Source organism: Lichenostomus cassidix, chromosome 19 (assembly GCF_008360975.1).
Source record: "Lichenostomus cassidix isolate B80296 chromosome 19, HeHo_3.0, whole genome shotgun sequence".
NCBI lineage: Eukaryota > Metazoa > Chordata > Aves > Passeriformes > Meliphagidae > Lichenostomus > Lichenostomus cassidix.
Genome location: NC_139499.1, coordinates 4,131,064 through 4,146,842, shown reverse-complemented (window position 1 = coordinate 4,146,842; position 15,779 = coordinate 4,131,064). Strand labels below are relative to the sequence as shown.

The 15,779-nt window shown below is 46.0% G+C and overlaps 1 protein-coding gene across 10 annotated transcripts in view; it reads right to left on the bottom strand.

Moving 5' to 3' along the window:
• The window catches only part of COL26A1 (collagen type XXVI alpha 1 chain), a 164,703-nt gene extending 150,359 nt beyond the window's left edge, over window positions 1-14,344 (bottom strand). For 9 of the 10 annotated variants that reach the window (XM_085078303.1, XM_085078301.1, XM_085078304.1 and 6 more), the window contains exon 1: window positions 12,043-12,504. In XM_085078303.1, the coding sequence (XP_084934429.1) occupies window positions 12,043-12,194 (152 nt within the window). In that variant the 5' untranslated portion in view covers window positions 12,195-12,504. Of the gene's footprint in view, window positions 1-12,042; window positions 12,505-14,281 lie in introns of those variants that run through there. The other variant, XM_085078310.1, reaches the window with a different exon arrangement.
• Between the last annotated feature and the right edge of the window lie 1,435 nt (window positions 14,345-15,779).

The following is a 15,779-nucleotide window of genomic DNA, read 5'->3' as shown; positions in this document are numbered from 1 at the left end:
GCACGCACAGTAGATTCCTTAGGAATGATAACACTGCCTTGAAACATTCCCGAGTACACACGTGGGAAACCGGATGGGGAGAAAGCAGCACTGAGCAAAGAGGGGACAGCAGGAGGTCTGAAGGAGAGATACAGGCATTTGGTCAGAAGAATTGCTGCCCTGTTCTGTGCAGAACTGTACAGCAAACTCCATCAGCTGGGGGTTTGTAGGGTTTCTTCAGTGGTGGTTTAAGTTAAAAGTTACCTGCCAATGCAAAAAGGGTAGAGCAACCAAACTGCTTCACCATGGCAAAGTGCAAAACTCCACAACATAGAGCATTTTAACCACAAATTGGTGAGGCTGCAAACTGATGCCCACAAATGAACCAAACTCCTAAAGCAAATGCTTGACAGGCATCCCTCATCATTTTGCTGGGAATGGCAATGTCTGGAATTACTGGTGAGAGGGTTTTGGTCTATGTGTGCAAAGGAGTGGCTGACACTAAATACATTAAACACACAATACTTATAAAAGCTTGGGGCAAATTCAAGGCAAAACCATTAAAGAGATATTAACTTTTTTCCTCTTCTTCTATTTACACAGATTTCTTCAATCAGAGGATGAAGAGTGACACAAATAGCATGGAAGATTAAAGTTTCATTAAAACAAGTAGTTATAACCTGAATTTTATCAATGGGTGGCATTTATTCTGTGTTTCTGGTACCTTTTTTGCAGTTTGGGAAGAACATCTTACTGTTGCTTTACTGACTTGAGGGGAAACCAACAAACCTGTGAGTGACACACAGTAACAATCTGTGTTTATTATTGCGCTAAATATGAACACAAACAGCTTCACTCACCACAGCTCAAACTTGTTTGTGGTTTTTCCTCCCTCATACAAACATACATGAGAGTTTTCCTGTACACCTTCCACTACAGTTTGGAGAAATTTTTGCATGCATTGTCTCAGCAAAGAATAGTCACCCTGGAAGCAAAGCCAGCAGCTGTCATTTCCACAGCACTCACTTGAGCCATTTCTAAAGAGGTACAGAGGGATATATGAACACTGCAGTGCTGAACATCAAATTAAATGGCTGTGACAGACTCACATAACAGCAGAAAATAAATTGTTTGCGTTTCATTTGAAACCACTCTCATACATAAACCAAAAAGGTTGGCTGAACCTCAGAGCATGGAGTGACAGAATAATTATTGATCTGGTTCCCCTTGCTGTTGGTATGTCCATGGGAACAGCCTGTTCACCTATCCAGCCACTACTGGCAATGTCTGAGCCACAAGCCTGTGGGAACTGTGTGATTCCAGTCAAATGCTTGTGTGGGATTTGGTGTTGGTATTTGTGGGGTTTGTTTTTTGGCTGATTGGTTAAAAACAACCAAACAACAACAACAAAAAAAAAACCCAAACCACCCCCACACATCAGAGCTCATGGAGGTGCCCTGCAAAGCCAACCTTGCCTCCACAAGGATGCTGACATCCAATCCATCACCCAGACACAGGCAGCACAAGATGATTCCCAGGCTCAGCCAGGACACCAGCTGAAAGGTCCAACACAAATCAACTCAGTTTCTAGTTGTATTCAATTCAAAAGACAACTTGGGATGATTCCTGTAATTTCCACATTCCCACTTTTCTCCCCCCTCTTCCCAGCTGCTGTAGAGATACACAGCTTCACCCTAACCTTCCTAAAAGTTATGCAACAACTTCTACAAATGGTACCTGGGAGCTGAAAATTTACTTTCAGCAAAATTCCACAGTCATTTGCAGAAGCTACTTTGAAAACCTTCTAGTTCAGATGCCAAGAACCACTTGGCAAGGCCTGACAGACATAATTAGAGAGCTTGATTGTTTCAAAGGATATTGCCCAAGAAAATTAGTATGTTGCTGCGGTCCTTGAAATAAATTTCCAATGGGTTTGGTTGCAGAGGTCTTGCAAGGGTTTTAGCAGACTTTTAATTACAGTATCAGGCCTCAAGTATTTTTCTAGTGCTTGGCAATATGAGATCCTATTATTTCTGCTTGCAATGCACACTCATTCAAAGCTTATCCACAGGCCGACAGCCTAAGAATTCCTACCACTCTGTAATCCAAAATTTTTGTATCATTTGTGATATACATTAGTGACTTCCAGTAACAGCTGCCCCAGAGACAGCATTTTACTGTGTGATAGTTTAAACCCTTTGGCTCAGTGCTGTATCCTGAAATACACTGCAGGGAGACTATAGTTTTTGCTGCAGGTTATGCTGATTTACAGCAGCATTAAGCCAAGCACTGTAACATCCTACAGAGCCAATTTGCCTTTTTGCTCTCTGCTGCACTTCGGATGGGAGAAGGGAAAGTTTGCAGCATTCCAGCCCAGAGCTGCCTTTGCTCCAAGGCTGGTGCTCTTGAGTCACACCTGAGCCACAGACAGTTGTGCCCAGAGCCCATCAGTGCTGCTTCTAAAGGTATGTCCCACATCCAGGCTCCCAAAATCCCCACTAGGGACAGGAAAGCCCCTCAGCCTGTGCCATCACCCAGCGCTCTGGTGCTGGTCAATCCAGTCTGCTCTGCTCAGCACCTCCCTCTGCCACCTCTCAGCATCCCTTTCAACCTAAATCCTTCTCTGCAAAGCTCAGGCAAAGACTTACTCCCAAAGACCAATTTCAGTCATCCAGACTCAGAGAGGTGCAGTAAACAGGGAGCACAATGACCTCTTTTCTGTAAGAGTGGAAGTTTATACAAGAGCCAAGTATTATCATTCATAGATTTATTATAAACTTCAGCATAAATTCATATACAATACTTTGGATTTTGTAGCTTTCCCTCTAAGATATAACCACACCCTTGCAAAATACTCCCCAGAGCTTTCCCTTACATGAAGGGAAGCATTACTATTCCCATTTTATTCAGGGGAAAGAAAAGAGAGAGAACTTGCAAGTCTCAGTTCCCAGACTTTGTGCTGCTCTATAGAATATATACTGAGCATTTAAGGAAATAGTCTTTTTCTTGGGAAAGAGGGTAGAAAACAAAGCCTTATGAATCAGCCAGCTAATAATTAAAAGCAACTAAATCCAGATCACTCTAAGCTGCACAAGAGAATCTGAACTCCTCAGATGCTGAATTCCTCTGCCGACCAGAAAAGCCAGGGTCACTTGCCCAGCTGGTCACTATTGTTCTGTCCAATAAAGTTCTGGCAGGAATGCGTGTTTAACAAAATACAGAGATTAGGCATAGCAAAGAATGCAGCTCCCCCCTCAGTGTTTAGGTTAGCAGGGTTTGCCATGTTGAAATACTGAAGCTTAAGCATATCAGATTTTCTCTGTCCTGTACTGCTGGTGCCAGTGACAGACACAAGCTGACAGCTCAGTTCTCAGGGGTGCTGCCATTTTAGCTTTAAGTTTATTAAAAGCAGCATAAAAAGTTCACCTCAAATCTGCAGTGACCACTAATTAAATCAGTGTTTTCTTGGAGATGTAGAGTCACAACTGAGAAAAGGTCTCTGTACCTCCCCACGCGCCAGAAACTTTTGAAGGGCAATTTAAACCAAGCCAGGGACTCAAGGGACCAGATTTTGAGAACCTTGAAACAAAGTAGCTCATTTTTAAAGTGTCTTAGGATAGCCTAGGTTTCTAAAAGGAAACGTAGCATACAGTGACTATATACTGATATACAGCATCAAATTGGTAATGACCTTCCTAACATCTACCATATCCTGGTTCTGAACTGTCAAGAGCTCTTTAGTTCAATTAACAACAAGGGACAGCACAAGACTAGAGTGAGACACAAATGTCACCAGAACAAGTCAGACAGATGGCCTAACAGAGACCTTCAGAGATCTTGCAGGAACACAGCTTTTACCAAGCTATTGCTATGCACAAAGGAGCTCTGATACCTCAACTGGGCCAAGAATTTCTCAGCTCAAAGAAGAATTATATTAAATGGACAGATATTTGAGACTCCTAAGTAGATTTGCAATGGATACAGTCCTTGGAGAACTGCATACAAGGAGGTTAAAAATAGCCTGGATTTACCTCAAAGTTAGTGGGTTACATTCAGAGATACCAAGGATTCCTAAGTTCCCTCACAGGGGTACAGTAGCTCATGCTGGGTGAAATGTGGCTCATAGGTAGGAAGCATCTAAGATCCTGTTACCATGGCAGTCTCTCCTCTCTTCCCCCCTCCACAGAGAGCTGAAATGTAATTTTCCATCAGAGGCACACAGTAAATCTGGAACAGGTACAGCTGACATACAGACCTGCTGACAGGCAGATCTAGGTGCTTCTTCTAGGAGAGCCTTTTCGACTCATCCCAGCACAGCAACCTTATTTTAGTTGGTATCACTTTCACTGCCACTGAAAATCCAAACAACTCAACATTTGAACAAGATACAGCAATGAGACAAGCAGCCAGACAGCCCACATTGAGCAGAGTGGCAGAAACCAGACAGGTTCTGGGGAAGCACAAGACAGAATCAGGCAAGAAGAAAGCCAGGAAGCCAAGCAACCCGAGGCAGGAACAAGAGAAGTGGCATCAGATGAAAAAGTCTTTTTCCTTAGGGAAAACACAGGCAGAATCTCCCTCGGGTTGGAGTGTTAAATTCATGTGGGGAGAGCTGTCACCCATTGCTGCCTCAAATGAGGATTTGAAAAAGCTCCCTGTGCTCTGCTGTGTTTACAGCAATAATGAGAGCCCGGAGGAAGGGGTTAGGAACATCTGAGTTTAATAAGGGCTAAGCAGCACACAGCAAAAAAGAAATGTCTGCCCTTCCGTTCAGGGCTACCACACCCCGCCAGGCACCGCCACCCCGGGCCAACGGGAGCCCAGCACGGAGACATTATGTCATCCAGCAGCCCATCTGCCCCCAGCCCTTCCCCAGGAGCAGCTCAAACCAAGCTGAGAGCTCCCAGCACCACACTTCTGAACGACTCAGCAAAGTCCTGTAGGGAAAAAGCAGATGTTGATTGACCCCAGGCACAAAACAGCGAGGACAAGAAGGGAAGTTTTTGTGTAGTGCCTTAACTGAGCAACTCCATCTCACAGGGTCATCACAGCAGGGCAGAAGGAGTATTTAGCTCATTTAGCACCTATGCAGCTGCCTTTTCTTAGTCCTAAACAGCTCTAACATCCAACATGCACAGGGTAAGGGGCATCCTGTTCCCACTTCTCACACAGAAGACCAAGAACTTTCGTACTCAGGTCCTGCAACCAAATTTGCTGTGCCCCCTTCCTGACAGTCCACCCCCAAAACTATCCTCGTATGAAAACAGGCATCTTTCATAAAACACCTTGGCCTACGTTGCCTTTATAAGACACACTCTTCCCGTGTCCTCAGTCTTTTTATTCCATTCAAAAGTGGAAATCAGGAATGAAGAGTCTTGTCTTTCTGCAGGGACAAACACACCTCCTCTCCAGAGTGCACACAGAAGAGGCGGGGGGACATCCAGAAGAAACAGAACTGGACCTGTTCGTAACTCTACAGTCTCAGTACAACTTGGTTACACAACCACATCCAGGGAATACTCCCCTGCCTCATGATTTCACTGCACTGGCATTTCTGAGATGCTCTGAGCAAACACATGCCTGTATCCAGCACAAATGCTGTAAAGAATATCACTTCCACCCAGTTCCTAGGGGCAGAAAAAGTGGAATTGATTAAAAAGACATCTGACTACATAACCTGATGTCAATATTGGACATGAATTGGTCCCTTCTATGCAGTGGTACCTCACATGAGCTTTAATGTTTTGACAGATGGTTTGTTTGCTCAGCACAAAGGCAGGTGGCTGGATAAGAACAGCCTTACTCAGCTCTGGGAGGATGGACAGGAGGCACAAAGCAAACAGAGGTAAAGGGAAGAGTCCTAATCAAGAGAATCTCACAGATAGCTCCTCTTCCCAGTCTCAAAGAAGTCTCAAAATCAACTATTATGATTTTGAGTGGCTGATTCTCTTTTCCAGATAAACTAGGTCAATATGGAAGAGGAGACTGATCCATTCCAAACACAAAACATTGTGAAGTTGCCTTTAGCTTTTTTTCTCAGAGGCATTGACTGTGTGGGCCTCTGGGTGAAAGCCATTTCTAGACAGATAAAAGAGGCTTATTTCTTTGCCAGAACTACGATTTCCCAGTTTTAGAAGCTGAAAAGGAGTCTGAAACCTGAAATAGCTTTCTATTTGTTGGTCCTCCCAAAAAGGTTAAGCTATTTTCAGTCAGGCCTAAACATTACAAGCAACACTTCCACCCAAGCACAACCTTGACTTACACATCTGTTCAATTCCAAGAGGAGGAAAACATTAAACTTGTCAAAACCAGCCAAAGCACCTAAACCATGTTATTCCATGTAATATATTACACATCAACACACAATCATTTTTCCAAATAAAAGGAGGCAAGGAACAAAACCAATGACAATATCACAGCTCCTATTCTTGCTGGTTTCTCCAGCATTAAGGACTCTAATTCAAATCAGTGCTACACTGTGCAAAATTACACTAAGCAGAAGATTTTTTATTATTCAACTATATTATATAAAAAGATAAAAAGTATAGGACAATAACCAAATTAGTAGCATCAGCCTTTTTTTCCTATTTGCAGCTATTATCCTCAGCAGAATCTTTGTGATATCTAAGTTGGCACAGGCTAGCTCTATGCTCAAAGACTCAAAATAAACATTATGCCTCAGTGGAAGTAAATTTAAGCACTGTCTATATCTGCCTAATTAAAAGTGAGTTGAGAGCTTTGTGCATATTTCAGAAATGCAGTTGGATGAATTTTTGTATCATCCTACAGGAAAGGTGTCTATGCTTTATAAATCAGTGACATTTCCAGACCTGCTGGAGGTCTAATGGAGGAAAGAATCCATTATTCTGACCCAGAAGACTTAAAGCACTATATGCTTTCAATTCTTTATCATTATCTGACAGTTATTCTTTGGTTTTCCCTCTTTATCAAGACACAGCCCAACAAAACTAAGATGTGAGTAAATATTCTATGATCCCAGTGTCCCAGAACCACTCCCCAAGCAAAGCTGTGACATTTCTAAACTGACCTGTTTCCACCAGGACTTTAGCACAAGCTAAACTTTGAGAAACAAAGCTCAACTTCGAGAAAACTAAAAAATAAGGATTATTGAAAGAAATATTCATTAGTTTATCCAAGGTGAGCACAAGTTCACTTGGCACCCATTGTTTTGCCTCTCTGCTCCCTTTCTTTTTTTCCCTCAAGCTGGTAAATGAAGCCTACCTAAGAGGAAATTATACACACAAGCAGCTGGAAAGGCAGGACAGTAGATTTCCCAAAGGAATACAATTTACTGCAGTAGCTACAGTCACATCTGGTATTTCAAAGCCATTCCAGTGTCACCAGGTCCTTACACTGCCATTGGCTGCACTGCTAATTACATTGCAAAGTTACAGCCCTGAACCCCACGAGTCAGATGAAGATCATATGGCTGCAGAGTCCAGGCAACAAACACCAGAGAGTTCCAGGGTCTGGTGATGAGCTCAAGACCTTCTGACCTCTGGTTACCTGGGTCGGGCACTTCAAAGAGGAATTAGAGCAGAAGACTCAGCATGACACAAATCCCAGTTTGTTTGCTTGACATCCTCACAGGCCATAGCAAACCAGGGAGCTCAGGCAATGAGCAGACTATTAGGTGATGGAGGGAATGACTCAGAGAGCAAGAGCCTGTCACTAAAAGGAGAGAACCACATTTGGCCAATATGTATAGCTTTATATTCCACACCCACTTAAGAGTCATGAGAGGTTCAGATTTTCAGGCTGAAATAAGGTTCAAGTCATCTTTATCTAGTGAGGAGAGAATTAATAAAAATCCATCAGAAAAACTCCAGATAGACATTCTGAAAGCATTCTGACAGACTGCGTAAATAAGGATACTGATTCATAGATGACCTTCTAACACTAAGAACATGCTTCTATCACATGAAGAGACCCACATTTACTTAGAAGTACTAAAACCTCACCTAAGAGGCTCGAGGTTGCTGCATTACAGTGCAGTTGTTCTGGGGAGGGGTAACTCCAGCCCAGCACATATGCTGCTATAGAGCCAGGCACAACACAGGCAGCTATTTTGGAAAGAACACATCTGCCTACAAGTGGTCTACCCAGACATTCAAGTGACCTGTTAAGACATTGGTAGCCTCAATAAATAATTGACAACATATTTCAAGCATCAACTAACCATCTGAAAGCACCACCACTCCAGGTTTCTTAGAGAAGTGTTTCTTAGACAAGCTGCAGTACAGGAAAGCTGATGTCTGTTTAGATATCATTCCCACGTCAAACCAGCTCACAGAGCATGTTTAACTATTCCATGGAATCCATGGCAAAGTGATTTGTCCTCTGACATGGAGTAAACCATTGGCAGAGGAGCAACTGGAACCCAGGTCTTGCTCTCCTGGGCTATGCTCAGAGGCACAAGAATGGATAAAGGCCACCTGGCCTTCTGTGTCAAAGCCTCTGCTTCAAGCAGTCAAACATTGCACTTACAGATTCCAGCTGACAGATATTACTGTCCTCTCCATATCCATCCTCAAGAAACACCACTGCTGTAGGAAGCACTGGGAATTACTGTGACCAAATGTGTAATTGCTGGCAGAATGTGGTTAAGAATACCTATTTGCACAGTGCTGTTATTTGTAACATCGTGGCTCTAATGTTAGTTAACAGGAAGAAGTTTTTAGGCTGAGGAGTGTTTTGAAGGCCTAACTACCACAGCTGGACTTGCATCCACCCCAGAGGACTTTTGTGATGGCACTGTAATGATCCCAGTAAAAAAAATTATTATCCTGCATTGCTTTTGGGTTCACTTTTTGGGGTTTTCTTTCAGCCATCTCCACTTCTCATCCAAAGAGGTTTCCAGTCTAAGCTCTGCATCTACTCTCAGAAGTCTCTGACTCCCATAATTAAGCTCACAAGGACTCAATGCATGACTAATTAAAAAGTACAGGAAAATAGAATGAAAAGTTGGGTAAACACCAACCCCAAAGACAACTAACACAGAGGCAGGCGTCCCCTGACAACTGAGTTACTACCAGCATGGGAACAAGCTTCCCCTAACTCAGTTAGCAAAGCTTCTCAAAGCTTGGAGGGTGATTTCTCCTTGGCAAGCAGCCCCTCCATTCTTATGCTTCCAGTAAGACCTGCTTCCCATTCATCGCCTTAACACAGCAGCAAGTTCAAAATGCATGCACTGAATGTGGATTTCAAGCTAAACAGTGAGACTGCTGCAGTCTACACAATGCCAAGACACACTGCTGCCTAGATTTCAGTCACCATCACTTGCACATCAGAAGTTCAAAGCAATTCAAGCACATACAAAGATAGACTGCAAGTGTCTTTGGCCTAATAGCCAAGACCTGTCAACTCAAGCCAACCAGAGGCTAATTTTTTTTTTTTAAACGGAAGCAAGGAACACATCATTCCTCCAGAACAAGTATTCTATGGTCTCACTTTGAAAAATGTGAATAATAATTGTATTTTTTTCCTCCAAATTTCCCTTCACCACCACCCCAAGTTTTTTACTCTGCCCAGGGCCTTATTTTTCTGACAGTAAACATGTTCAGCAGTCCTCAGAGCCTCAAGAGCCCATCTCTGAGCCAGCCTGCAACCTAGATACCAAGGGCTTTATCAACACAAAGGATTCCAGAAACTTGTACACTTGGAAAAATGCAACTCTTATGGCAAGCTAATTTTTAAAAAATTGATAGCAGATTCCCAAACAGCTCAATCACTTGTTGATCAAGGACAGGAAAAGACAACTGCAGAAACATAGTGTGTTCTGTATCAAGGAAACTTGTCCACTGTACAGCATCACATCAGTATGTGCTGCAATGTACCAACACCTGGAGCTGCAGCAGGAACTTTCAAGGCTCAGTCCCTGCTTATTTGTGACTAAGGAAAAGTGCCAGAAGTCACTGCACAAAGCACACACCGGGAAGGTTGTAGAAGAGAAAGTGAGAAGGTCCATATAGCTGCCATTAATAGCAATCGCCTTCCCACCATCTTGTCTCCTCCACAGCCTCTACAGGGCAGAGGCCAGAAGACTTTGATGTGATTAAACTGCTGTTGCTTCACATAATTCAGGTGCTACCAAGACCCCCTGTTTCAATGGCAAAAGGGACACTGCACAACATAAAAACCTGTCTATACCAGTCTGATTCAGTCCTTGAAAAAGGGCCTTGCACTCACATAGTTTAATGTCAGACTGTGAGCAAAAAGCCTCATTCCTACCATGGACCATATTAAATCCAGAAAAGTCCAGCTATCCCAACCTGAAGCTGCACCCGGCAGGAGGCTTCCCTCAAAAGTCCAACACTGTAGCTGGGGAAAGTTTTCCCACATAGATTTTCCCATCAGAAAGTGAAGCTGTTAGACATTTGCCAACAACAAAACTTCACCACTCAAGGGGAAATTAAAACATACGAAGATTGCTTCAACGTGTGATATTTGACTGAGCTTTGAATTTTTCTTTCACAACATCCACTGGTGATTTTTCCTCCCTTCAATTTTTTACTTCCCCCTCTGTTTTAAACTAGAATGGGAGATTCTCACATGGCAAAGTTCCATCGGACAAAGAAAAATAAATTAAAAAAATCCAGCAGCCTTCCCCAACATCATTGTTTCAATCAGGTTTATGTGGTTTTACACAACACTTTATAGACTTGGGGAGGGACACGTTCCCCTGACAAAGCATCAGCTATCCAAACCACTGAGGCATGGGAAAACTGTGCAAGAGTATGAAATGGGGAAGGTCTTTGGTGAGCAGAGTCCACACTCCTGTAAGCGTGGTAGCTCTGAACAAAGATCTGCAGGCTAATAGATATGTAAGACAAATGACATGTGGTTCTCATTGCAGCTCATGCTTTGGGAAGGGGGTACCTTGGAAGAGATCCAGCTGGGATAGGTTTATCCCATTACTCTCCTATAATTTTCTGCCGTTTCAAACCCTTTGACAGTTGCTGTAGTTTAACATCACACCCCCTGCAGCCCCAGGCCTGTCTGACAGCACAGCGGACAAAGGCACCCCCCACCCGGGGGGAAATCCGCACCATATGCGAGCCCCGTGCAAGACACAGGGCTGGTGCCCGCCCTGCACCTCCGACACGAAAATCCACGGTGTCCATGCCTTTTCCCAATCCCCAGCCCGAAGAAGAAGTGCTAACAGAAGCCCTCCTCCATAGCAGCACAACTCACGCAGACTAGGTATTAGCAAGGGAGGAGGAAAAGAGGTAGAGACAGGATGGACGAGCCCTGAATATTAAGTCTCAAGTCCCCGTTTAAGGGAATGACAGGAAAAAAAAAAAAGAAAAAAGAAAAAAGTGAAATTCAAGAACAACTGGAATCAGGTTATGCCACTCTCTTGCTTTATACAGTGCAGCTCATTCATCTGAACAGCTGTTTCACCTCTAGAGAAATACCCAGAGAAAACAGAGGGGAGGGGGAGAAGCCTAAATTGTTTGCTCTACTGAAGCAGTAAGATACAGTAAATCAAACCTGATTTATATTAAGTTTATAAGAAATTGGGTTGGGGAGGGGGGAGAGGGGAAGAGTGGGAGGTTTGGTTTTAAGCAGCTACTTAGAAGTTGCAGCTCTTGAAAAGAGATCTGTAATTAAGGGCTTTCCTTTGTTGAGCTGAACAAGTTTCTCCTCGCAGCCGAGGGCTATAACAGTTCCCTCTGCCGGCATCCCCAGTGTCCCGGCTCAGGAGGTTTTCCTGCTCCGGCTGCGCACTGCGCACGGACACGCAGCCCTGGCAAAGCCCCTTCCCCTCCCCGACCGGCTGGGCGCGGCAGGGGGAGTTTGCGGGTGTCATTTAGCCCAAGCTCAGCTCCTCGATTCCCCAGCCGCTCCCTGCCCCAGGAGGGAGAACTGCTGCGGGCAGGTACGGAGCGTCCCGCGCCCCTCTGAGGTTGCGGGCAGCCCAGCACGCCGCGGCACCCTCCGAGGGACTGCCACCCGCGGCTTTGCCGTGCCCGTTTGTCCCACCGGTGCCACCGGCAGGGCGCAGCCTCCTGGCAAGGAGGCGGACCCGCTCTTACTCACCGGCGACTGGCGAAGCCGCTGCCCGGCGAGCCGGAGCTCTGCTCTGGGTAGTTATGCTGCAGGGTTGATGCTGGGAATTGATAGAGGAAGCCAGTGCCCAGCGCGCATCCATGCAGGCAGCAGCACCAGGACAAGAAAAGAGCGAGCTGCATATTTGCAAGAACGGGGTTTTCCTACCGCCTCCCCCTTTCCCTCTTACACTGCCCGGCAGGCGCGGGGCCACACCGTGCTGCCCCGGCCGGGGTCACGGCGGGATCCCACGGCACGGAGGTGCCCCCGGGAGCGGGGAGCAGGGGGCAGGGGTGCCCGGGACACAGGGATGGCTGCTCCGGCTCCCAGAGGGAAGCCCCGTCCCTCAGCAAGCCGAGCCCCGGCGGCGGCGGCTGCTGCTGCCCGCGCAGGGGGTCCGGGGCCAGCGCGGCTCGATGCGCCCAGGGCGCACACTCAGCCCCGGATGCCTTTTCAAATTTGGCGAGGTTGGCCCGACTCCGTCAAAGGGGGCGTGGGGCTGCGGCGTTAACCCTTGCCAGGCCTGGCGGCAGACCCCGCTGCGAAGGTCTCCCGGCCCGGGGAGCCGCGGTCCCGCAGGGCACGGAAGGCGCGGGGCTGCGCCTTGCCCCAAACACAGCGGGCAGCACCCCGCGGGCAGGGAGCGCGCGGGGACCCCCAGTCCCCAACCCAAACCAAGGCAGCACCGACACACAGCAGAAATCTCTGTGTCTCCTCGGTTAACCGAGAGCCAGGTCGAAGGGAACCCACCGCTCAGCAGTGCAGCCCAAATACCCAAAAGCTGGTGCCTGCTGCCACGTTCACAGGTAAATTCTTTTGTACAGTTACGCAGACAAAATAGGAAAGAAATCATTTTCAAGACACTTCATTCACAAGGTAAGCAGTGAAAAAGTGATCTCTGCCTCACCACGTGCATCCTGCTCATTCTGGCATCACTCAGATTTTTAGCGGTTTAGCAGTGAACATGACAGTGTGAGGTTGACTGTTGGACTCAATGATCTTAGAGATCTTTTTCAACCTTCATGATTCTGTGATTCACACACAAGCACTCCCTTTGCCACCACTTCCCACAGACTCCCTTGGTTTATGACCCAGGATGGCCCTGAGCTTTAAGAATTGCTCTGTCAACCCCAGGTAGGAGGAACAGTTTTGCAGTTGTAGAAGGATGTGGGTGTTTCGCAATGGCAACACCTCAAGAAGGAAGGCAGCAGCAAGGCTCCCTCTCTGTACAGCAGTTGAGTCTGTGTTTAAAACCATTGTATATCCCCCATTTGGCAACAGTGTCACAATCCCATTTGCTGACTCAGCGTCCCCTTCCCAGCTCCAGAGGAACCTGGGCTGTTGCAGCTCACTGGGCAAGCAACTTCTCTGCGCCAAACATCTCAAGGAGGGATTTAATTTTTAAGATGTCACAATTGTTTTTCCAAGTTTTTTACTCTCAGATCCTGCAAGATCCCAACACCCCCTCTGCACCTTATTGTTTGTGTTGTCATCCAAAGACAGCCCTGATGTACCACTGAAAGCAGGTCTCTTGCTGGGGTATTCTAGGGGCCCAGGGCCTCCCCTGGGGCTCTGCAATGGCAGAGATCCTCTTCCCTCGAGGGCAGTAAAATCCCTACAAGATGCTGCAGCTGAAAAATGTTCCATACAAGACACTGGGAAAACCCAGTATCTTGTGTCTGGCATCTGCCCCCACCGGCAGGTGAGCACCTACCCCTTCCCCCACAGTGCCCACCTCCAGAGCCTGCATGCAGAGATAAATAGCCCCTGGCTGGAGCCTGTAACCAGACAAGTTTAGACTGCAAATGAGGCACCAGGTTTTTAAACAGCCGCTGTCATTAATCACTGGAGCAAATCACACAAGGAGGCAGAGGTGCAGTTTGCACTGCAGCTCAGCACAGCCTCCCTGGGCTGCCCCACAGCTGCCCCCAGCTGTCCCAGACCCAGAGCTGGGGCAGGCAATGGACCACCACTCTCTGAGCCCAAAGGGAGTGAAAAGTTCTGTTCAGCAGCATTGGACCACCAAGCCTGCTCAGAAACAGACACTATTTATTTATGAAAATCCCTCAGTGCCTGAAGCCAGGACACAACAGGGCCCTCTGTCCCCAGCCCTGGCTCAGCATGGCCTGAGCACTCTTCCCTTTATAGTCTCCCCTCATCCTCAGCAAGGGGGACATTTTCCCTTCTCTTCTCCCACATCCAAGAAAACACAGAGCTCCCAGAAACTCACCCTAGGATATTCAGCTTTTCAGCCATGCTGCTCAGTCAGTCTTCAGGAAACCTCTGCTCAGCCTGACAGGGCAACAAAAGAGACTTACTCTCTGCTCTCCCCTCTCAGCTTGGCTACAAACCATCCCAAATTCAGCCTTCTAGGAAAGGAGTCAGGAACAGCAGCTCTCACAAAACATTAAGCAGTTCTCTGAGACACCACTTCCCTTCAATTTGGGTGCTCATCCTTCATGTGCACAAAGTGGGTGCAGCTGGACCTCCAGCCCAGCAGTTTGTTGCAGCACCAGACTGTGTTGAGGGCAGGGTTCAGCCTTTTGTCCCAAACACACCTCCCTCTCCTGACAGGCTCAGATAGATCACTTATCAATATTTAACAACACTGGACAGCACCAGTGGCTTTCTGACTGGCTTTCCCCTGGCCTGGGTTAGAACCTTCAGAAGCTCTTTGTAGTCTTAAAGTCTTAACTTCCCAAAAGCATTTTATTTTCGGCTGCATGGAAAATTTGCTGCTTCAGCCTTCACTGATTTTGCAAGACACTAGGAGATATTAAACACAGGTGATTAGACAAGACATGATTCTGGCAAATTATTAGAGACATCTGTAGGAAGCTAATGGTCTTCCTATTTCATGAACTGAGAGAGTGGAGACCAGAGGTCAAATGACTTTGCTCAAGACTGCAAAGAGCTAAAGGCAGAGCCAGAAACAGAGCTCAGATCTCCAGACTCTCATTACTTCTGCCCTGTCCCTAATGCACACTTGCTTCTACTCTGTATGGCTGATTTAAAATGAAAATGAAGAATTGACTTCCAAGCTGTTTCTGGAAAGAGAGAAGAAAGGGTGATATTGTCTACTGTAAGGGGAGAATTAAAGATGACATTTCATTTTAGTCCTTTGGATATGCGTAATATAATCAAACACAATAGCAGTAATAAATGAATATTTTTTCTCCCCACGGTGCTTACGAGTGCAACATATTCTAACAATTTCTCTAAACTATGTTGATAAATTGGAAACACAGTGATGGAGGTAACAAAGACAGCCAACAAAAACATAATCCTTTCAATTTATCAGAGGGACTGGCTTTGAGAAGAAAACCCTTGAAATCTGAACAGTCCTATTCTTATAAACCAGACATCATATATTTCAAAATAGAAAGCTATACTTTGTATGCCTGTGCATAAGCATGTTAATTAAAGATTTGCCCAAGCAATCAGGACGAAATAAATTATTTGGATGCATTTCACCAACTCAGTTCAAGGTGGAAGTGGCAGATGCACACTGGAAAGCCACGATGCAGGGCAGCAGCGGGGGAAATAAGTAAAGAGTTAAGGGGCAGGTTTTCATTTACCAGCCCTGTGAACTTTGCTGTCATAAAAAAGCAATGCATGGAGGGCTGTCCTCCCACACTCCGCTCACCTGCCATGCCAATGCCAGCCTTACACTGTCATGTCAGAAGGATAATCCATTGGACATGGATAGTGTGGGCACATGGAGTGTT